Genomic DNA, 24773 nt, shown 5'->3' with positions numbered 1-24773 from the left:
CGGAACACAGGGATTATAAATGACGACCGGGACACACCTACAACGGGGACGCCGAGGGCACAGGGGGGATATATAAATGACGACCTGGACACAGGGAATGTTCGATTAGCAATCACCGTCAACAAAGCTCAAGGGCAATCATTATAATAATGAGGTATAGATCTGAATACGGATTGTTTTTCCCATGGACAATTATATGTTGCATGTTCAAGAGTCGGTAAACCTGACAATCTATTTACATGCACAGAAAATTGGACAGCGAAGAATGATGCATATTCCTAAGTTTTACAAACATATATATCTATCTATATTCACGGGTGGGACACAGGGACACAACTACAATGGCGCGTAACTAATATGGCGCGAAAAAAGCTAAAAAAAGAAGAAAACTTCAAGATCTATATTCACAGGTGGGACACAGGGACACAACTACAATGGCGCGTAACGACTTACGCGCGCAGGGGGCTTGGGGGGCGCGAATATATATATATATATATATATATATATATATATATATATATATATATATATATATATATATATATATATATATATATATACATAATTGTCTTTAAATTTTGTAGTAAAAGTGGTGAATAAGCTAGACATGCTGTAGGCCATTATTTTTTTTCATTCTTTTTGCTGCTCTCAATGTCTTAGAAGGGGGTTTAACTACAATAACAATGAGTATCCAGCGTTTCGAAATATTAAACGATTTTGGAATATTTTGCCAGTTGAAATATATTAATATGTCATAATTAAATTATTACCTCATTAAACTTCCTTTTCTTTCTTTTTTATAGTATACAGAACATTATGTAATATCTTGCCAAAATATTTAGTTTAGAATCTTTTTCTACGGTATTGCAATCCATAAAAAGTAGTTTGACTGACCGATTGTCTTTGACAGTGGGAAATACCGTCAGTTGGGCTAGTTCTAAATCATAATCTTCAAAATCCCTGCAGAAAATTAAGATTTAATAAAATGCAGTTAAAGCAGCAATAGATTAAATGATGATAGTAAAATGGTACTAATTTTATTGTGAACGTTGTACTTAGGAAAAGAATAGATTAATACGATGGATATAATAGCCGTATGCAGTTAATGTAGAAGAGCTGATAACCACATATCGTTGGAATACCTCATGATATAGTTTTTGCAGGGATTGGTAATTCTAAATGAATGAGCTTCCACTTACAACCAAAATTTTTCGGAGAAAGCTAAATTTTTCAGAGAAAGCTGGAAAATAAATTTTTCAAGAAACCTAAGAATAATTAGTTTTATTTGGCTGCTTTTTAAAAGATCGTGAAAAATTAATTTTAGTGATGCAACAAGAAAACAATAATAAGATTTTGGGAAATGTTTTTCTTATTTTTATAAATCCGCACCTACCAATCATAAATAACCATTGCTTCTTCGAGGGGTATAACTGTAAAATTTATATGTTCAGTCAAAAATTAGCTGAGGCAAGTAATTACTGTAATTTCCTTTCTGCAAAATCTGATTATGTCTCATATGGTCAAAATATTTCTTAGCATAAATACTTCTAAAATAACCGAGCGTGTGCACCTCAGCTTGAGAATAGTGGCTTTTGGGAGCAATCTGATTGTTATTATCACATCTTCTAGACTTCACATTTACAAAATAACATTTTAGAAGAACGGGGTTAATTTTTTCACAAATGCAGCAAGCTGCTCGTATATTATTTTTTTCTCTTGGTAATTTTACACTATTTTCTGTTCTTATATTGTTAATTCCGGGATTCTTTTTTTCCGAAATAACCGTTTATTTAGACTCTGCTGTCTCTGTCGTCACATCGATGAGCCGTTCAGTTTGAAAATATTCGTTTATTACTTGTGAAAGAGAATCGTCTTCCATAATAGTTGACGGAGTAGTATAGACATAGTTAGGCCCCTACTGAAGAGGAGTATGACGGTTCAAGTGGAGAAAAAGTCAAGAACAAACGTAGCCGAAACAAGGCTACGTTTTTTTATGAAAAACATTTTTTCTTATTTCTATAATGAAATAATCGCTATAATCATTATTTTTCTCTAAAGAATAAACACAAAAATCTAAAAGTGTTCCGAGGATGTTTTTTTTTATTAGAAACAGAAGTTACTTCACAAATAACGAAACTAAGACGTTCTATACAGTCAACCAAATGCACACTAAATCTGTATGCAAACCTACAAACGAAAACAGCATTTTTCAAATGCCAATTAAGTAGTAAGCATGAGTGAGATCAAAACAAGGATTTTTATGATATGGGTCTATAATCAACCTTCAATTAACCCGTCAAAAGGAATGTAACACATTGTATTGACAAAACTATAAAAATAAATAAAAAAGCTGCTTCTTCTATCACGGATTGATTTCTGGAACAATAGACCTTTCTACAAGCTTTCACTTTCAACGTATATCAAAGAAGAAGATAATTAAGCCATACATGAAAACAGATCATGAAATTTAGAAAGATTCAGCGGACCGGTTCTGGAGAATTTTCCTTTTCCGCAGGAAATATATTTACAAACGAAGACACGCTATCATCATTAGACGAGAAAAATCCATAGAAAAATAATAATATCCTGAAGTTACAAAATTCAATAGATGGGAAAAAATGCCATCTACACTGGGAGTTATAATTTTGTATAGACATGCTTACGTATCTATAATTTTGAGACAAAATTTTCAAATCATTTTTATTGAATAGTTTCAAAGAAGTTATATGGGATAAACTTTATTTTTTTGCCACGAAAATAATTTGTAGAAAGGTCTATAAGAATTCATTCAAAGGAATTCGGAGGAGACAGAGAATAGGTAGCTGGAATGTGTCATTACAAGTGAAATCGGAATGCAACTTGAAGAATTGGGGGACTCATTAGCGACTCATAAAATTTAATTTAATTCTAAAGCAAGCTATTCGCCAAATTATACTAATACAAAAAAAGAAGAAGAAATAGAATTACTTGGGAAAAAATTCTAGAAATTCTTAATAAAAGATAAAAAAAATCATCAATTCAATTAATAATGCTTCAAATATGCAAAAAAGTTGTGCAATGTGAATTTCATTGCTTAGAACCCTATTATTTACATAAACATTTGATTTCAATTTTATCAAATTTCAGAAACCCCTTGAAACTTAATAATTCCTGCAATCCTCTTTTAAACGAAATTTAGATGAAATTAAGTGTTTTTAATAAGCATATATTCTTTAATGCCACGTTAGACTATTCGGCTAAATTCTCTGTCTTCCCTTGTTCAAAGCAACTGACAGAGAATAAAAAACGCATAATCGAAACTAAACCTGAAAATGGAATGTATACAAAAAATGAGATCGTAATTGACTAGCTCAGCATAGGGTAGTGAGGAATATAACTTAAAATGCCTTGAACGACGACCTTCTTAGCAACAGCCACTTTTAAGTACTCATACATAGCTCTATAAAATCAACTTGCATCAAAAAAACTATTCTAAGATATTGCTCATTGTAGGCCATTCAGCCTGTACTTAAATAAACAGCATATTGTACTACAGAGCCATCTTTAAACAATTTTTTCGGAAAAATGTATCGTGGGCCCGAAGCTTTGATAAAACAGTTTATTGTTCAGGATGAAAACGAAAAAAGTTATTAATGGAGAATTCTGATTTCTTGTTAGTGGTATTGGGTTTTCTTTACCATAGTTTTTAGTTTCGTATTTACATTTACTTTGCTTTCAACTCACCGATTGTTGTGATTTGATGAGATTATCATAGAGATAATAAAACAATAACATATTAGAAATGCCAACCTCTTTGACTTTTTTACGGCCATTTTTTAATTATTTAAAATCAGTTTGCATAAAGGGTTGTATGTACAATAGGAAATGGGCCTGAACCCGGGTTATATTAGAAAGAAAATAATAATACAATGCTACTTTTCAGGTCTAATAAAAATTCTAGACTGAAATTCGTCGCTTTCTTAAAACTTTATGTTTAGGAATAATATAAGAAGAGGCATCCATTTAGTGTTTATGAAAAGCAAATTCCCGAGTCGTCTTTAGAAGACTCGGCTAGCTAGGAGTGGCACAAGCGAAAATTACCAAATTTGAAATTGGATTTTTATACATTAGTTATCACTTATGAGAGTCTAATTCATAGACAAAAGAACTCTTCGTAGGCTATTTAATAGGAAGTGGTTAGTTTGAAAAGATTTCCAGAATTTTTTGGGAAACCAATATACAAAACTGTCATTCAAGGTAGAAAAACGTTTTCCTCGTAAGCTTCGTATCATAAAAAAGCTCCATCTTTTATATATGGATACAACCTCAGATGAAAGCATATGACAGAGGTGCTATTAGATTAGCGGCCTTCTTAACAAAATTAAAGCAAAAAAAGGGTATAAAGATGGTTCTGAACAGAGTACACTAATTTAGTGAATTAGGTGCATACATCAAGCGATACACTAATACTAAAATGCACCATTAATTGTACAAATGTATACGAGTTCTATAGCACTATAAAAGAGAGGTTTCTCAAATTTTACCATATTTATCTCTTCTTGCTATATTTTTTTTTAAACTTTTTAGATAACCTTATATACAATGGCGTAATTTTGTCAAAATCCTGGGGAGAGCGAAATTTAGAGCCAATTTTACCAATTCAAGCGAAAATGACAGTGAAACCTAAAAATGAGCCATATAGTGCCGCTGAGGCAAAAAAAGGGCAAATTAAGGTCTTAGGGGGGGGGGTATTTTCCTCCCCTGCCCCAAAGTAAACCTGCTGAAATAAGTATGTTAATCTAAAATAAAGGAAAATTCAGTTTTTGAATTTTTGGAATCCGACAACTAATGTCCCTTTTTGAGAAAAAAAAAATGTAACTAAAGGGAAATATATTTTAAAGAGAAAGCACATGTTTTTTTTTTTCTTGAAATACATCATTTTGAACAGAAAATTGGCTATTTAAAAATTGACTCAGCATGAACAATGAGTTAGACTTTAATCTGTTGGGGTAAAAATGATTTTCAGCGCTTTGATTTAATATAATATTAATACCATATCTTTCCTGTACGTATGCTATTTCAGAAACCTCTCTCGTCTCTGACAACACTTGAATGAGATTTCTACAAACTAGTCAAAGTTTTCGAACATAAATATTTATAGAGGACTCTCACTGTTTGAAACATAATTAAAAAAAAAAAACAACAAACAAAGGAGCTAAAAACAGAATATTAAAAGTATTTATAGTAACTTCGAAAGCTAGCTAGGCGGTTTGAGACTGAGGGGGTTATCACCTTCTAAAGAGATTGGTCATATATATTCCAATAGATTTTGCGGAAAAGAATTGAAATTAATAGGTAATATACAACCGCCATAGCGAATACATAGTTTTTTTTATGATACTAATAACTTTTTCTCTTAAAGGAATTTCAAACAAAACTTAAAAAAAAAAAAAAAAAAAACACTTTTATAACATCCATTAATTAGTTTTTCTGCTGTTTAAGTACAAATGTATTAAAACCCAAAGGGGATCACAAAGAATAAAGAGAAAATGCAGACACTCTTGTCACCCTCTAAAAATAAAGGAATAATCTTTGAAAATTTCAGCTTTTAAATATCAAATAAAATGTAAAGTACATGGTTTGTTACCCTTTTCGAAGTTCAAGCAGCTGGTCTAGAGGTCGTATTTGACACTTTCGAACTTCTAAGAAAATTGCCAAAAAGTGTTTTCTAAGCTTTTCTCAATGGGATGATTAACACGGCAATGTAAGTTCAATCACATTTCGATGCTCCTGATCTAAAATAACCTGATGATCATCCATTTGAAATCAGCTTACCAAGTCATGTTACCGTGAATGTCCGAAATTAGTGAATGTTTACGATCTCTGGTGAATGTCCGAAATACCATTTTTCTCCTTGGATTTAGTCAGCGTTGCCAGTCAGCTTTTTCGGTTTTATGCAAGGTTTGATGGTGGCAGGTAAGGTTAGGCTTTTAACCCATTTGTGAGATTTATAACCGAATTTCATCAAACTTTTACCATCAAACCTTGTATAAGAATGAAAAATCTGATTCACAAAGCTAATTGAATTCAAGCAGAGAAAAAGAAATCTCGGACATTGACTGAGTGTCGACACTTTGAATGTCGACATTAACCAGATTTTGAACATTCACAGTAAAATTCACAGATAGCAATTATATCCTATCTACTAGTATTTTTTTCTTCTAAACCCTAGTTCTTGATTTAATTTTCATTGGTGCAAAAGATTCGTTAACCGTTATATAAATTATACGAAAGGATTGTTATAAGTAAATTCCGAAATTAAATTGCTCAATTTTAACTAAGTCCATTGCGGTCTTGAATTAAGACTTATATAACTTAACGTCTGTAATAGAATGATTTAATAATATTTTAAAGTATATTTAAGAATATTTCCAAATAGGAAATCTTTGAGTTGGAGCATTCATAGCAGCTAATAAGCGCTCGATCCTCTACATTCAAGTAAGGACAGGGACATTAATAGAGCAGCACAACAGATTCACTTTAGCTCACAGTTACCGAAGAAAATTGTTTCTAGCACATGAATCCTATATCTTACTCAACTTACGACCTTTAATTGCAACCACTTTCCCAGGTATATCAGTTAAAAAAAACTATTATTTAAGCACCCATAAAAGTTGCCTTACGTAGCATATAGGAAAACCTTGAAAAGTAATAATATATAACTTAAGATAAGGTTCAATAAAAAATGAAAATATTTTGGCAGTAGCATTTCCCCAGATATTTCACACGAGAGGTCTGTAAAGAAATATTTTCTTAAAAAGAGTGACATTCCATCTGTATGTCCTTAAAAATCACATATTATCAGTTAATACCACAAAAGCGTTATAATAAGTAATAAGACTCCTCAATCGTATTAAAGCATTGCACTTTCAAAGCAATTAGCTTTCACTTTGACTAGGCGACGACAATATTTCAATAGTCGGAACACCAGTGGCTAGTTTCACCACCGAATGTCCCTGCTTTATGTCATAATTCTGATGACATTCCAAGTTGAAGCTGTGCCAGAGTTGCATGAGTTACTATATGACTTTGATCATATGATGCTAAGTTGGCATTAGATGGGGTGGGAGAAGGGGTCATGCCTCCGTCCGAGCAGCCGATGTTGCTATTGGACGGTGAGCGAGGATCTTGATCTTCACGCCATTTGTCCATCGAACGTCTTCGAGCGTTCATGAAGAAGTTACCGACAGTTGTTGGTTCAAGACCCAATTGTTTGGCAATAGTTACTTGCATTTCTTTTGACGGGCGTTTAGTTTCCTGAAAAATTAACAGAATTATAAGACTAGTTTTATAGCTGTATTTCCAAGTAAATAAATGGTGGCACTAGGCAATCAAAACTCAGAAGATAGATTGTCGGTGACGCGTGTATATAACTAAGCTTCATAATCTATAGAACTTATATTCATAACTTTACAAAAGGGGCTAAAGTGGAGTTTGCAAAACAAATTTCCTATGTCATCGCCATCTTTTTTTTAATCCGAATAATACTGAAAGAGCAAGCGCTTGAGTCTGTAATGTCATGTTATCGATGAGCTAGATGTCGTTATTGAAAAAATCATTGAAAACTTCACTGCTAATTAGGAATTAGTTATACCTCTGTAAATATGCCCAATATTTGTAAGACAGTTATTTCCTTAAAAGCGGAAGAACTCATTTTCGGATATAGCTTAAATACACAAATCAATTTTGAGCACGCTTTAAAAGAAAATAGCTTCGACATGGTATATACGGTATATATACGGTATATACCGACATGGTATATACGATATGGTATATACGACACATACATGGTATGTGTCGGCTCCTACACATTTGTTACCATGATGTGATATATCTGATTGGCTTTCATTTTCAGTTTTTTTTTTCTGGATATTCGTTCCCTTTGTATATTCTCATGGTTTCAAGACTATTCATAATAAATTATCGTATTTTTTAACGTGATTGTTTGCAGCTTATTTTTTCATAGTGAATAGGTATATTTATATATGTATATATAAACAAGATAAAAGAGCTCACGACACGGGCTTCTCGTCTAGCCAAAAAAAAAAAAAAATAAAAATTGCGGGTATTTTGATGATCCTGATTTCCCTCAGGCCTTAGGCATTTCACAAAAGGCCCTTCCTTCACTCGGGTGACTGCTCGGGTCTTTGGCCCTCATGAATAGATCGTGTCTAAATCAACAAAACTGACTATTTATGTCGATATATGACTAGGAAAAATAATACCAGAAAACAACAAAATTAATATTTTTTTTCCGATTTTGCGGATGATCCAGACTTACCCAGTAGAACGAGCAATGTCCTTTTCATTTTTCTACGTGTGCAGGTTAGAGCTGACTTAGGCTGCTTTTAACTTCTTGTTTGTTGCTAGTTACTCATTCACAACATTACTAGAGAGTAACTTTCAGTGAATATTTTCTTCAATATTTAATCAAACCCATATATATCAAGCCAACTAAAAGGGATGGGGAAAAGAAACAAATACCCTCAGTGCTAATAGCTTCTAATATCCAATGTAACGGCCAAATTTTCCCCTTTAAAACATTTAACACATTAAAACGCTTTTTAATTTAACATTTAAAAAAAAGTTAGCATCTACTTTAAAATACATTTAACTATTGTTCACACGATACAATAGCTATTGATACTATTGTAACAACAGTCGATAGTATCCAAAAGTCTCAATAGTCGTGATATACAAATATATCACGACTATTGACGACTATCACCTTTTGTCTAAATTTTGACATGTTTCTAATTTTCTCATGGTAGACTTAAGGCTCTTCATATTAAAGGGTTCTCGGTATCTTTTCTAGTACTTCCCTAGAATAGAAGAAATCAGATTCCATTTCAACGATATATTGTTATCACTGTCAGAAAGGCGGTCGAGTTTTTTATCCCAGCAAATGCAAAATCAGTTATACCCAGAAAGCAAAGTCATCGTTATTTGTCCACGATAGGACTGCCACTAAGATTTGAACAATATGCCAAGGTTCAGTTGTAAACAACCCTTATTTGAGCTAAGATATCAAGTTACAAATTTTTTTTTATGTGTGAACTTATTATACTTCTCATAAATTATGTTTAATTCGCGTTTAATACAAACTCCCAAATCCTGGAATGAATCGTAAGAAGTGGCATTCCCGGTCCGCAATATGGTCACCTCCAAATTGCAATTCATTACCGACCTCCTAATATATCTGTTAAAAAATTTATATTTTCACAGCCGTGAATATCGTGTAGATCCAAGTTTCGCAGTGTATTTGTTGTTTTTTGTGTTTAATGACAGTAGTATTAACAGTTTCAATTTTTCTTCATTTTTTAGTCTCCAATGAACCCTTCAATTCTTTAGTTCTCTGTTAAAGCTATTTATATTCAAATAGTATTTACTTAATATAGCTAATTCATTTACAATATCACCTACTTTCTGCAACGAGTTCAAATGGGCTGGCCGTAGAATTAATTTAGAGAACTTAAAAGCATACTTTAATGTACCTTAAAAATAGCTTGGAGAGTCCGTCGTTGTAGGTCAGTAAAAACCAAACGAGGTTTCTTCGGGTTCGATTGCTCCCCACTTGACATGGAGTCATCTTTCCGTTTGCAAACTAAAAAATAATAAACGGTTAAAAAACCTATTTTCCAAAAGCAAAATACCGACACCTTCCAGACTACATTCTCGAATATTAAGTGTCATTTGGGGTCACCGTTGGTTCTAGATCATTGGCCGATACAATTAAACAGAATGCCATCTTATGTAAAGCGTCAATATCTGTTTATCTATGTGTCCTCATTGGATAGAGAGAAAATTCCCCCCCCCCCCTACCCAACCAATATCTGTTATAATACACAAATTTGGATTTTTTTTTTCTAACTCGCGTAATTGTAAATATAGTACGAATTTTCAAATAACGAACAGAAATTTTTCGTAAAAACCCCCAAACCTGATTTATTTTTAGAAGCCATCCAATTTGTCCTTAGAAGCCCTTTGACTAAATACATGTTTAATTAACGGTACAAAAGTCTCCCTTACCATTATAAGCTAGTTCACAAGGCTCTGGTGGCATTGACAAGCAAGAAAGAGTAAATATTTTGATAAATCTCACAACGGGACTCTCATGCAAGGTCATCGCCCTCCATTCTATTATGTGAACAGCGCCGAGGCGACAAACTTGTTTTTAGGGGAGACAAAAGTGAAACGGATTATTTCCAAATTGAGGGGCGGCGTAAAACCTGTCTAATCACAACTAAAACTTAACATTTCCTAGAAACATGTGCAGAGTTAAACAATTATTAGGACATCTTTGAAAATTTAAGTTAAAAAACTGAAATAAAAACTAAAAACTAAGCGAAAAAATATGGAAAAAGGAATAAGATACACAATCTACATATATACCCAAACCAAATATCTTAAGAACACTTGATATCATACAACACTCAGGAAAGGGGGGGGGGAAACTCTACTGTTACAAAAGTACCACGCTTTACCGAACGTTTGAGAATCGTTGCTTCTTGTGTTTGTCTTTCATAGGGCATGGGCATTTACAGATGTACATCTTGCAGGTACTAAGACTCGAAGGGCTACCAGTTGAGGTAATGCTATTGGTTTCAATCAAACATTTGGTTTCCATAGATACGTAACAAGCATGTTCACGAACAGGACTGATTTTAGCTGGTTATCCAATTTTCTTCGTTTGTTAGACAGTAATTGACGCATTAAATATAATCTTTGGTCAAGGAAAAATTGTCAGAGAAATAGTTGGAAATCATTCCCTTGTGATTATTTTAACATCTTTTTCTTGTTTGGAAGGAAGGGGGTTTTCCAACCTTTTCCTTTTTGTTGAGCGCAGCTGTATACAGATCTTCGCTTTTATTTAAAGAAAGTAGAAAGGCAAATAGAAAATAGCTTATTCAGCATGCGAATATTCATAAAGTTACTGAAATCAAGAAATTTTAAAAGGCTCTATTGAGAGAAATAGTGGCAAAGCTGATGGAGGATAACGCATATTCCAGACTTCTGCTCCCTCTCCTATAATTTGAAAAAAATATGTGATGTACCTTATTTTTAATGTATGCATGAAGAACATACTTTGACAGGGGGGAGGGCAATCCCCCTCTCAAAACAACTATATGAAATACACTAGATGTCCAAGAATTCTCAGGGACAAAATAAAATCTTTGTACAAATATATCAAGACCAAGACTTGTAAAACCCACACAGATAACTGAGCCCAGAACGTACAAAATATACAATTCGGCTTCAACCTTGATGAAAATAATGAAAGTTTGCAATAGAACTTCAAGGCTCGACCAACGGCAAACTAGTCCCAGATCTACCGCTTCCTGCAACCTAGGCATAGGAAAGATGGCGTGTATTTTGAGACATCGCACCATAGACACTCTCGAGATCCCATTCCCACTGACTTGGGTACTAATTTCCGTTAATCTCAAACAAAAATATAAGTTGAATGAAAGAATTCCAATGAAAGAACTGGACAAACTCAGCAGAAGTTAGGCAAAGAAATATTAAAGATTGTTTTTAGACCTGTGCTGATGGAACATGAGGATTGAAATATATTAATTTTGTTTTTGCTTATATAATGCACCCATGTTGAGACGGCCTCCTGTGCTTTACCTTCTTTTGTTTTACATTTTGTTCTTTTTTTGATTAACCAATTTTTTTTCTGTGGTCACTATTATTATGAAGAGATTTTCATGTAGGGGTTAGTCTTTTTGGTATCACTAACTTATTAGAAGCAAGCTTTGCCTATAGTATAAGGTCATTAGGCTTCATTTTTTTTAGCCACTTCATATGGAAAGGGTGGTCGTAGAACACTTGGAGGTGACTCATTCGATTGGAAATTGATACGAAATTGAAACTTCCAAGGCATATTGAGGGGGATGTTGAGGAGTGATAAGGAGGGCAACTAGTCTCCCCTTGTCCTTTTTAGATCCCCCCCGACACTGATAAAAACTTTGAAAAAGCGATTTTTTCGAGAATAGTCAAAAGGTGTAATAACTAAATCTGATAGCTGCTATGCCCCCCCCCCCGCTGCTCCTGGGGCAATATTTGTAGATTATAGAATTTGTACATTATTTACGAGAAGAATTTATAATTGAGAAGGAGGAGGATGTTTGATGCTGGGCTTGTCCGAAAATACTAAGGGTATTGATGTGAAACCTCAGGGGATGTTGAGAGGTATTAGAACTATATCAAAAGACACTATGCTCATCCAGGGTATCAAAAAGGCGTACATGTAACATCTTAGGAGCAGCTAAGGACATTGACTTGAAAAATTCAAGGCCATTACTGCTACTACTACTGCAACTGCTTGCAACTATGACTTTAACTACTTGTGACTGCGATTACTTATACTTGCGACGATTATAAGGTAATTTTGAGGAGAATATTGGACAAAATTAAAAGACATTATGCGTGTGCAGGTCATTAAAGGGTGCATCAGCAAAATCTCAGGTAGGATTGAGGGTATTAAGTTGAAACTTCCAGGGCTTGTTGAGGGGAGTTTCAGAAATACTCATCGAAATTTTGAAAAAGCCAATTTGTTCAAAAGAGTCAAAAAATCTAAAAGCTATTCCTCTGGGGATGTCTATCGCCCCACAGCCCCAGGGAAAAAGATTGTAAATTACAAGGTTGGCCCATTGTTTACATTCAGGATTTATCATTTAGAAAAGGGTGAATATTTGATCCAGGGTGGGGACGAAAAGGCTAAAGGTTTCTAGTTGAAACTTCGGAAAATGTTGAGGGGTATGTTGAACTAAATTAAAAGAAACTTTTTAAAAATTGATTTATGGCAACTACCTCCCGGGAAGTTATGATGTTGGTAGACTCTAGGATGAAAATTTGAGAGAAACTTTCCAGGAACAGTTGAGTACTAAACTTAAGAGTTTAAAATTTGACAATGTGGAAGATGGTTGAAATAATTTTAGAAAAACAATTTGTGAAGTTGCTGATGGTGTATTAGGGAAGAAAGTTAAAACTGCAGCAAGGAATATTAGTGAAAAAGGTTTGTGTTTAATAGAGAGGAGAAGGGGTTTGTACAAGAATTATCTGAGTAATAGATCATATGAAAACAAAAGAAATGTAAAGAAAGAACATTTCGAGAATGTGCTAAACTGAGCTACAGTTGCAGGAAGAGATATAGAGGAAAAGGAAAAAGTTTGTGATACCTTAGATGTGAAGCATGATTTATTTTGCGAGGAAGAATTAGTGACAGTACTAAAAGGATTAAAAAATAATATGGCTCCTGGTGCTGATAATGTGGTAAATGAGTTTCTTAAATATGGTGAGTCCGAGGTTAGACATAAGTTACTGAGGATTATGAATATGATTTTTGAAAAAAGTGAAGTACCTAACGGTTTTAGGAAAGCCTTAATTAAACCCCTGAATAAGAAAGGTGATAAGAGTGAGTGTCGTAATTATAGAGGCATTAGTCTGGTCTCTGTAGGTAGAAAATTACTTAGTAATATGATACTTTTTAGACTGAGAGATGCTGTAGACAAAGTTGTAAGAGAAGAACAGTGCGGTTTTAGAAAAGGTAGAGGATGTATCGACCAAATTGCTACTCTTAGGTTAGTAATTGAGAAGTGCCTTAGTTGCCAAACACCTTTTGTCCTTTGTTTTATAGATTATGAGCAAGCGGTCAATTCTGTTGATAGAAGAGCTTTAGCAAAGGTATTATCCGTATACGGTATACCAGACAAATACATTAAAGTGATTAGTGCTAGGTACGAGATTAATACTGCTGCAGTTAACGTAGGAAATGAGGTTAGTAGCTGTTTTTGTATGAAATCAGGAGTTAAGCAGGATTGTGTTCTATCCCCCTTTATATGGATCATTTTGATGAACTTTGTCCAAAGGAGCACAGGAAAGGCAATAGGAGGCCACGGAATAAAATGGGGAGGAACAACTCTCCTGGACTTAAATTATGCTGATGATTTATGCATCCTGGATGAAAATTTGAGCAAAATGGATGAACTTTTAAAGGTTTTCCGAAATCAGGGTGCTAGAATAGGTTTGAAAAAATTAATGTTAAGATGACCAAGTCGCTAAGGCCAGGAATAAGTGGAGATAAAAAGGTGAGGTTGGGTAACGAAACGATAGACTAGGTTGGCATCTTCACTAACCTTGGTAGTATTATTAGTAAAGACGGTGGGAGCAGTGAAGACGTTAAAAGTAGAATAGCCAAGGCTCAGGTTTTTTCACAATTAAAAAAAGTTTGGAAGAATAAGAAGATAAGTCTGCAAGCCCAGATTAGAATATTGGAAGGCACAGTGACAGCAGCGGTCAAATATGGCTCTGAAGCATGGGCACTCCGAAAAGTGGATGAAGATTTACTAGATGTTTTTCAGAGAAATTGCCTACGGATTGTTCTGGGTACCCGGCTGACTGATCGTATTTCCAACAGTAGGCTATACGAAAAGTTTGGTTCAATCCCACTTTCTAGGGCTATAATGAAAGAAAGGTTGAGATGGTTAGGGCACGTTCTGAGGATGAAGGATGACATATTGCCGACGATTGTCCTTTTCGGCCAACCGTCTAGGGCTAAACGAAAAGCAGGTCGTCCTCGTCTGCGGTGGTAGGATGTCCTAAAGAAGGATTTAAAGGAAATGAGAACTTTTTGAAACGCTGCAAAGAGGGAGGCTCTGAATAGATTGGGATGGAGGAGGAGCGTGCGTAGTTGTGTTGGTCTCAGGCGGCTTGGTGCTGCGGTGAGTTGTTAGCAGTAGTAATATAAAGAATATTTCTCTGATTTTTCAGTTTTGTGGCTTAGGAATTAAAAAAGCCGATTCTAGCTTAATTTTTATGATGATCTTTTCTATATAAGGTGTTGGCTTCGATTTTATTCCATATAATTATTATTTAAGTTCCGTTCAATTTGAATTCAAGGTTTGGAACACTTTTTGAACTAAGATTTTGATCCAACGGTAATTTATGGATAATTTACTCAAAAGGATTCTCCTAGGAGAATGTTTTGAACCTGACATATGAATGAAAATGGAATAGGAGAATGAATAAGAATGTTAGAATGAATATCACTCAGCTTTCTATATTTCTGACTTTTTCAACTCTTTTCTTTGGGACTTCAAAATGAACGTTTGCTAGGTGTAGAGCAGAAAAAAAAATACTATTCTGACAACCTGGATGAAAATAACGTATTTTCATCGACATCCTTGACTTCCTGTTGTTCCCTTAGCCCCAAGGAATATATTATTGGGAAAGGGGAAACTTTTTTCCTGGTTGTGGCTGAAAAGGCTATGGGTATTACGGTAAAATTCAGGGATGTTGAGGCGATGTTGAACCAAATCAGAAGATGAAATAACAAAGTCATAAAGCCAAATGGCTAACCCGACACAACATAGGACAAAAGTAATTTTAAGGGCCGTTCCAAAATTAAATCGTCATTTATTAGGTGTTATTACCTTCAGTCTAAAATAACAATTAACATCACATCTAAACAATAGAATGCTTATTAGGTGTTATTACCTTCAGTCTAAAATAACAATTAACATCACATCTAAACAATAGAATGCTTATAAAAAAGATTGAATACTCATAAAAGGGCTAACATTATTGTACACAGCACTTAACCACAGAAGTACAAATTGCTGATAATTTTGCGGTGCCCTTTGTTTTGGAACCAAATATACTAATAATTAGTAATCATTAACAATAACTGAGTTCTGGAGTATACTCTAAGAAACAGGACTTTAGGGCAAAGTAATTCAAAAAAGAAAAATATATCGTGAATATTTTGTCTAAATAAACGACAAATCGTTTTCACTCAAGCCCAAAAAAAGAGAAGAAAACAACAAGCAAATACACAATTCAACAGTAAAAAATACAAACTTTAAAAACCCTAAAACTAAGGAACCGTGAAAATACACAGGAAATAAACTAAATAACAAAATAAAAGAAGAACGAAACTAAAACCACAAAAAACTATTAAGCACATTTATTCCTGTTTAATCCAGTCGGTAACTGATCTCGAATGACGATTAAAGAAAATGAAGACAACGTTGTTTATTGTTCAAATGATCATTTTACTATTATCCTTTACCCTCGACGAAACAACTTGGAATATCCGGAGACAAGAAAAGCCCTGTAACTGCCTTGGTAATAAATTATCGCTCAATGAAAGCAGCGAACAAATAATGGCACCTTTAAAACGGAGCATCCATATAAGAACGATACAAATTTTAAAAGTTTATAGAACTCAAAATTACCCGGCTTGGTATTACTAAAAGAAACTGGGAAAAATATTACAGTTAAAAGATGTCGGTAAATAAAAAAGGAAAAACTGATGGTTTTGAGGCTAATACAGGCTTAATATAATTCAAAATTAGAGAGCAGTATATGGAATATGAAAAAAACATTTGGCATGACCATTTATGATTGCAAAGGATACTATACCGCATGGCTATACATTCTAAATTTGGCAAGTTCCACCCTTTTATCCCCCATACGCCGATATTACAGTAGAGCCAATGAAACAGTAGAATCATTGTTTCTTCAAGTGCAGTATAGGCTCTTCCCAGAAAAAAGAAGCATAGCCTTTCCTGTGCAGTGAATTCTAGTACCAGAGGTTAGGCCTCTTCTCGAAAAGCCTAATATAGCGGCACCTTGTTAAAAGTGCTGAAACTAAACTTTTCAGGCATAAATTTAACGTTTCTAGCGACAAAAGGTATCACTCTCCCCTTCTAGCAGAAAAGTTAGGAAAAAATAAGTTAAATAGTATCAGCATAAAAGTTAACAACCAAAGAGGAAAAAGAAGAAGTTTGTGGATTTAATCAACTTTGTACCATTGTTACCTTGAATTTCCTGATGATACACCTGTTGTGGCGGAGGTAGTGGCTGATGTTGCTGCTGTTGTTGGCCGCCAACTAGAAAAAAGAATAGAACTCTTGTCAAACTCTCAAATGGCGAAGCTAAAGAAAAATCAATTCATTTTTTTAAGTTCAGTTTTGAACATGATACATAAACCTGAATTTTAGTCAAACAGTTCATTGTCAAAAACTTTGAGGAAAGAGCAACCCACGCCCGTAGTAACCCAACCTCTTAAAAAAAGAAGTTATGAAACAAAATATATGTAAATAAAAACTGCAGCACATGGTGATTAAGATACACAGGATTCATTAAGTTTCAATTTGCCAATCAAGCTATCCACCTAATAAAATGTGCATTAATTGAGAAAAAGGGGGAAAGCATTAAGAGAATTTGCGAAATCTCAAAAAAGGAATAGAAAGGTCCAAAAAAATATTCTGACTTATTTAAAACTTCCCCATTAAGTTCAGCATGCCTAAAAATATTTCAATAGAGTTTTCAACCCTTTAACTATAACAATACAAAGTTTCGTATCAAGTTTTAACGCTTATTTGTTTTTATTTGTCTTTTTTTCACTAGGAGGGATTGATGATAAAACCAATAGTCTCAGGGGTGATTGGCGACCATTGTTGACTAGAACAAATGCTGAAACGGTAGAATTTTAGAAACAGTTTTATTCAAATTAGCAAGTTCAAGTGCCCTTTCAAAAGCCAAAATTTTTCGGAGGACACCTAGACCCCCTCCAAGGTCATGATTTTCCCCAGGTTTTATTGCACTAAATCTTGTGTCAAGTCGAAATTCTAAGCTTGTGGATCAACGTTTTAGCCCGACTCCGTCGCCCACAAGATCCACTATAATAGCTTAAAGCGCAACTATAGGCTACAGTACTACAAGAGACATCATTATCCACTTCTGTCGATAGGGACTTGAAACCTTCCTTCTTGGGGTTCTTAGAGAAGCTGAAACTTTGTGAATTTAATTTACCTTTTCGGTGGAGTTTTCCGTTGTGTTTTTTAAAATCTGGAAATGTTCATATGCTTACAACTTTCGCTTCGTTAATTGAAAATCTAATAAATTTCACTACCTGGAATTAGCGTAAAAATAGAAATAATTTTATATTTTTGTTAGAGCACCGGCTTCTACTTACACACATCGGTCTTGACCAAGGCCGTATTCAGTTGGTGGGTGGTTACCGGGTTTGACCGCCCCACACCTGAACTTTTTGTACGACTCGTAAAACGATAAAAAAGCATATAAACAAGTTTTTGATGCGTTCTTTAAAGTTTTTGTACCTTCCCCCGAAAAAAAATCCTGGATACGCCCTACATTCTACAAGGTATTAAGATTATCGTATGCTACTTCTTATCGTTTCCGTTTTAAAATAGCTTTAAACGATCACTAGTTTCTTTCTAAGTTCATCAATTCTTAATTTTACAAATTTAATCAACATTTCCAAACAATTTGCTTCAAATCGTAGCTCAAATCATTCTTCCCCATCTCTTGAGCCTTGGACCAGTATTACACTTCGACTCCAATCCATTGTCACTCATTCTAAGCTATTCAAGCTCATTCAAGATTACAAAATTTCAACGGGTTAATCGGCAATCTTTCTCAGTCACTGCACATTCCCCTAGCTTAAAAGTTCATTTCAATATGTATGGCAGAGATCATTTCCTATTGAGAATTGTCCCTCTTCAGATTAACCCAGGATATTCATTTTCCTCTTTTTTTGAAAATTCATAGCTCGATTGCCCATACTGTATAGAAAAGAATGTCTAATTGCACGTAGCAATGGCAAATAGAAACTCATCATTTTGGGATTTAAGAAAGGAAAATTAGAGAATCTTTCATCCAAGATTAAAGATTTAAAATTTCTCTTTTCAATTCAGCACTTTTGTATTTGAACAATAAAAATTGCTTGTATATTTCTTTTCACAAGGAATTTGGAGATTGGACTGGAAACTCGCCAAGGTTTCTTAAGATATCGGATGATCACTAGAAAGGATCCTGTTCCTATTTAAAATTTTGATAGCCATCTCTTACAAATGAAATGGTATATGAACAGTTGGTTCACAAAGAAAAAGAAGGATAAATTAGTGTTCAATCAAAACCATACCTACGGTTCTCAATTTTGTTTTTTTTTAGAACCCTCAAGTCCAGGTCATTTTTTGTCAACCTCATAATGAGTTTTTCTTTTATTTTTCCATTTTTTAGAATTAATTGAGAGCAATCAGCACGCAAATTTATGTCTTTTTAACTTTAAATGGCTCCAGCTGCAAAGTCTAGACTTGTGGATTACTTAAATATCTCGAATAGATCCAGTAGCTGGTAAATATTTCTTTTAATATGCTAAATGTGAAATGAGAAAAAAAAAAAATCAGAAACACTTATGACATGAGACTTTTGTATTCCTGCAGAATAAAGGGAACTACCCCATCTCTTACGCCGAATTCACAGGAAATAATTTAACTCTTGGCGACATTACATCAGCAACCTGATCATTGACATTCACGAGAGACAGCGCCCTACCTTGTTTAAATTGAAATTGGAAAAATTTCAATTACGTCAACTTATATTTAGAAATTCTCTTACCCAAAAATCATTAAAACACGTTCTAAAATATTAACATTATCACTCTATACAAGCTTCAACCTTATAGATTAATACAAATCTGAATTACACTACATTGTGTACAGGTAACTCAGAAATGATGTGAAAAAAATAGTAAACTTAATTAGTATAAGTGTGAAACAACAGCGATAAATTAGTACATAAAATGGCATTTTAAAAGTTATACAACAAATTAATTGAAGACCATCACTTTATCGTACAATGCGAAAAGGTTATGAATTCATCTCCTCCCCCCACAAACTAATAAGGATAAAAAAGAATGCACGAAATGGAGAAAAGGAAGAATTTAGTACTTGTATGATATATCGACCACAGCTATATCATGCAAGTACCCGTGTTAAAAAAAAAAAAAAATAAATAAAAAAATAAAAAAAATCTTACTTCTGAACATGCAGAATTATCACAGTTAACACATCTTGCATGCACCCCCGCAATAATTTACCTCCAACCTTCCTGATGTGCAAATATATAGCCCAAATTATATATTTCCTATCTATTCTCCAAAAGCGTCTCAGTTGTTTCCACCCGTCTACCTATAAACTGAATCAACTTTGACGAAACATAAACTGGTAAAACAAGTTACGGGCGGCTGAATACTTTGGAAATATATAATTAGGGCTATATATTTGCACATTAGGGGCTTGGGGGTAAAGTGTAGCGAGGCTGCATGCAAAATGTGTTAACTAGTGTTAACTAGGATTATTCTGCTTATTCAGAAGTAAGAATTGTTTTCTTAACATGGGTACTTGCTGTGGTCGATATATCATACAAGTACTAAGAATTTAACTGAAACCAGTTGTCCTAATCTCAGAGCACGACAATAGAATCGAAACTTCATTTCTAATAATCTTGGTATCTCAGAACTAAAAAGAAAAAGATTTGAAACACATGACTCAAGGTTTCAAGTACAATAGGAAGACACCCTTGGGGATTTGAAGTGGCTATCTTGAATGAAAACCCTTCACTAAGACAAAAGATATTCTTGAAATACGAACCGAAAACTAAATTAAAAGGAAAACATTATGTGAAAGGAAGAATAGTCAAGCCCCACACCCCCACTTATTCTAAGAGAAGCCTATTGTTCAGTCTTTTGTTCGTTGCTGTTCTCTTGTCATAAGACTACAGTTTCATTTATTTTTCCCAGTAGTATTTTGAGATGTCTATTTTGGGCAACGCATTATAATGCTGTGCTTAGCGAAGAAGAAAAATACCAGTAGCGTCGGCTATAAGATGAATTTTATGGAAGCCATCTTTCATATCTGAATAAAATGTGCTATATTTTAGTCATTGTAAGCTACGTATGTTTTTTTTACTAAATAACAAGGGCAACGATTGCTCTATTGCACCTCAACCAAAATAGAAAAGTGAAGAAGTCATATGACTTCTTGATCACGACATAAAAAAAACTTAAAAACGCATCAAAACCGATTTTTATTACATATTACACATTTTTATTACGTTTTTACGAGTCGGGCAAATATTTCAGGGGGGAGGATTAAACCCCTTCCCTGGATACAGCCTTGCGTGCTAGGCTATTTAGATAGCCCAAACACTCGGCAAGCGGCAGGATATGGATCCTCGTTGTCAATTGTCTTCTAACCACAGAAAATTTGAGACAGTTTGCTGTCTTTTCATATTATGGTCTTTTCAAATATATTTGCTTATTAAAGCAAGTCCGATTTCTAACAACAATATCTACAAAGCTTCAATCTTTCGGTTTGCTTTTTTAGGGTTTTTGAATTGGTATAATCCCTTGTTAAAATATATGCAAATATTTTTGTAATTACCAGTTTTTTGCTCTTTACGCAATTTAATGTTTTTTCATTCTCTGTCTTTTCAAAGATGTTTGATTATTGAAGAAAGATCCTTGATTTTGTCACAGAACATTTCTATAAAGAAATTCCAAGGATAGCAATATTAAATCCAAGTCAACTCTATTGTTAGAAAAAAGAGATTTTGCTGACCATCCAAGAAATTTAATTAGAAAAGTTCGGACAAGAGGAACCTGATCTCATCATTATATTATCTTTGCCTCTTTTTTCAACTATATGCTTGTTTCTGATTAGAGCACGCGATATGGCATGTATTCTGATCCCCAATGATCCTTTTAGTATCCCTAATAGGGTCTTTACCTTAGACCTTTAGGAATGGCTCATTAAGCAAATCGAAAGATAAGGGTAATTCGTCAAGGTCCTTTTCTTTGTTAATGAGGTATTATTTACAATTGAAAGCCCCAGAATTTTTATGACACCTTGATTTTTATATATTTGAACTGTTTGCTGAAGAATCCAAAGAAAAAGGTAACAGCAAAATCACAAAACATTCCTGTTCTTTATCATTACCCTTTACGTTTTCTCCACTGATAGTGGTGTGCTGAGCTGTGCCAAGTATGAGTGAGGTACAACTTCCTTTTTTCCCCGTTTTAAATGTCGAAAGGCGAATCGAAGTTAAATCCAAACGGAAAAGTAATACTTCATTAAAAAAATTATTGAATATTCAGAAAAAAAAACAGTTTAAACAAATTCCGGATACTATACGTATTAGCAATTTTTCAACGTCATTATTCATGATTATTAATTAAAAAACGTTCTTGAAAAAAAATATTTCAAAGCAAAGTAAAGAGCCATATTAAAATCAAAGACGAGGATAAATAAATTCCAACAATTATTCAAACTTAAAAGAACAGAAATTACTATCAATGAATAAATGAATCTCAAAACGAAAAGGAATTAAAATAATCAAACATAAGGATAACAGATACACCTTTAGATGAGAAAATAAATCATAAAACGATAGAAATTAAAATGAATAATGGAGTCAAAGTAAAATGAACAGATATTGATACACACGGGGTAGAGGTTCTACCCTCTTAACCTTTTCAAGGGTGTAGTGTCATCTGCGCCTTACTGTAAACGATTTTTATCCACAGGCAATTTCACAAGGCTGTACCCACTAATAATTTCACATGGCTAATAAAGGTGTTCAAATTAGAGTGGTTATGCACCATCTCCCTCTCAAACCCTCTAAGCGGCATGAATGTCATTTTCGTTTATTGAAAACGATATGACTCCGAACAAGTCTTTCAAATTAAAGTAAGGAGCAACATTGAAACTTAAAACGAACAGGAATTACTATATGTGAAGGGGATTTCCCCTATCTCAATCCTCGCTGTGTCCTGATTCCTTAGGAAAGACTACTCAAACACAAAGGCCCGGGTTTTTTAATGAGAAGTTTTTTTTTAACTTTAAGGCTTTAGCGTAAAGATCGAGGGTTAAGACGGGGGCAGCTCCTCTCACATAGAATAATTTCTGTTCATATTATGTTTCAATGCTACTCCTTACTTTGAATTGAAAAACTTAGTCCTTTTCCTCGGGACTATAAACGGTCATGCTATCACCGAAAACATAGTTATTGGACCGTCAACTAAGCTGAATCAGATGGCTATCTGAAATTTCTAATCAGATATCTTTGAGGAAAAATGGGCGTGGGAGGAGGTTGGGTGCCCTCCAATCCTTTCGGTCGTTTAAAAATGACAGTTGAAAAGGGCTTGGCTCCACGACTTGGATTAATATGGCTATGTACTTGTCTTTGAAAACTTCTTCCGAAAACTTTTTTTTTTAATTCATTTTTGTTCGTTTTCGATTGGCATAGTTTTATTGCTGGTTTATATTAGGAATATTTGTGAAGTTGTTTTCGGTGTTTTTCTACTAAAGAATCAAAATAATAGATTGTTCTTTTTTTAAATGTTGAACAAAATTTAAATATTCAGATAAAGTTTTCGATTAACAATAGTTTTCAACAATAAATTTTGTGATAATATTTCTACTAGAAGAATCTTGGGTGGATTGAAAATGTGATACCTTCTATAGGAACAGCCTACAGGGACATCCTGTAAACACCCTGGAATAAACTCGTATTTTATACACCATTTTCTTCAGATAATTTCTTGTGGTATATTTTAATGCAATTCTTTGTTTGTTTAAATAATTGCATGTCAAGGTCATTTATTAAATAACAATACAAAGAGTTCTGTTTCGTCTTTCTTTTAGAGAGTCATGAATCAATACAGCTATATTTCTTTCCTATTTTTTTTTTCTTAATTGGGGTTACCTTGGTCCTGGGATTTTAATTGATGTGCCTACATGGCCTGAAACTTTAAAGCAGATCAGAGTGAAAAATCGGAATTTTTGTGATAAAAAATAGGTAAAATCATGCTTTACTTCTAGAATTCATAATTCTTGTGAAGGCGCCCCTGGCCAATTTTAAAAACCCTGAAAATTCACACCGACCGGAAAAAAGGTGTTTGGCCTAATCTAGAGTTTTGGGGATCATCTTCAGGAACAAATGCACTCCCACGTTGCATTGCTACTTCTGAAACTGGAAAGATCGATTCATGCATTTTAATTATTTTAACTCGATTTGCAATTTCAGAGTTTTCCCTTTATAACTTCTTGGCCCTCTTTGAGTAAAATTTTTGTCTTGTGCAGAAAATACCATTTTTTTGTGGCAAAATATTTTTGGCCTCATAGCTTAACAAGGGAACTAAAACATTCAATTTAATTTTGAATGAGCCTTCGCCCGGTATTGTAGGACCGTTGGCTCGTATAATCACCTCTAAAAAAAAATATAAAACACATCCGTGATCATCCTTCTCGAAAAAAAATCCTAAATATTGCATTTTAATAAGCTTGGATTTGATACATCTGCAATACGATTCTATGACATGTTGGATTTGATGGTGTATTACACCTCAGCCACGAACTCACTAAAGGCTAGAGTGAGATTTGAGTTTCACTAAAAACAAATATATTACCAGTACCGTTTCTTTTTTCGTTATAACATAAAAAAAAATGCAAGGTACTCCAGGAATTCTTTTCGTATATTAATTTTAAAAATTCATAAAAAGAAGTTTTCCGAAGAAAATTAAAGAGCTATTTTGAACTTAAGACGGGCAGAAATAAAGTGTTAAAACGACTAGAAATTACTATCAAAGAATAAATGAAATCCAAAATGAATAAAAATAAGAATTAATATTAATAAGAAACATAACAATATAAAAGTTTTATTATGTGTTAATTGTAGGAATATTTGAGAGACTTTTTGTATCTTTTTTCATAAATATTGAATTCCAATTTAAAGTTGAGTCGAGATTTGGGATCAGCCATAGTTTTGTGTAATACTTTTTAATGATATTTTTGCTAAGAAATTGAGAGTGGATGGAGAAAGGATTTTTAATCATACAGATAGAAAGCCTTTGCATATTT

The 24773-nt window shown here is 33.8% G+C and overlaps 1 protein-coding gene across 1 annotated transcript in view; it reads right to left on the bottom strand.

Moving 5' to 3' along the window:
* Positions 1 to 4906: 4906 nt before the first annotated feature.
* Positions 4907 to 24773, bottom strand: part of LOC136031227 (homeobox protein onecut-like) — a 55883-nt gene continuing 36016 nt past the window's right edge. The window contains exons 3-5 of the mRNA XM_065710625.1: positions 16866 to 16937; positions 9534 to 9643; positions 4907 to 7296 (exon numbers count right to left, since the gene is read on the bottom strand). Of these exons, the coding sequence (XP_065566697.1) occupies positions 7006 to 7296; positions 9534 to 9643; positions 16866 to 16937 (473 nt within the window). The 3' untranslated portion in view covers positions 4907 to 7005. The remainder of the gene's footprint in view (positions 7297 to 9533; positions 9644 to 16865; positions 16938 to 24773) is intronic.

The sequence above is a fragment of the Artemia franciscana genome, chromosome 9 (genome assembly GCF_032884065.1).
Source record: "Artemia franciscana chromosome 9, ASM3288406v1, whole genome shotgun sequence".
In the NCBI taxonomy this organism is placed as follows: domain Eukaryota; kingdom Metazoa; phylum Arthropoda; class Branchiopoda; order Anostraca; family Artemiidae; genus Artemia; species Artemia franciscana.
Note: the sequence above shows the minus strand (reverse complement) of the source record. Positions and strands in the feature narration are given on the sequence as shown.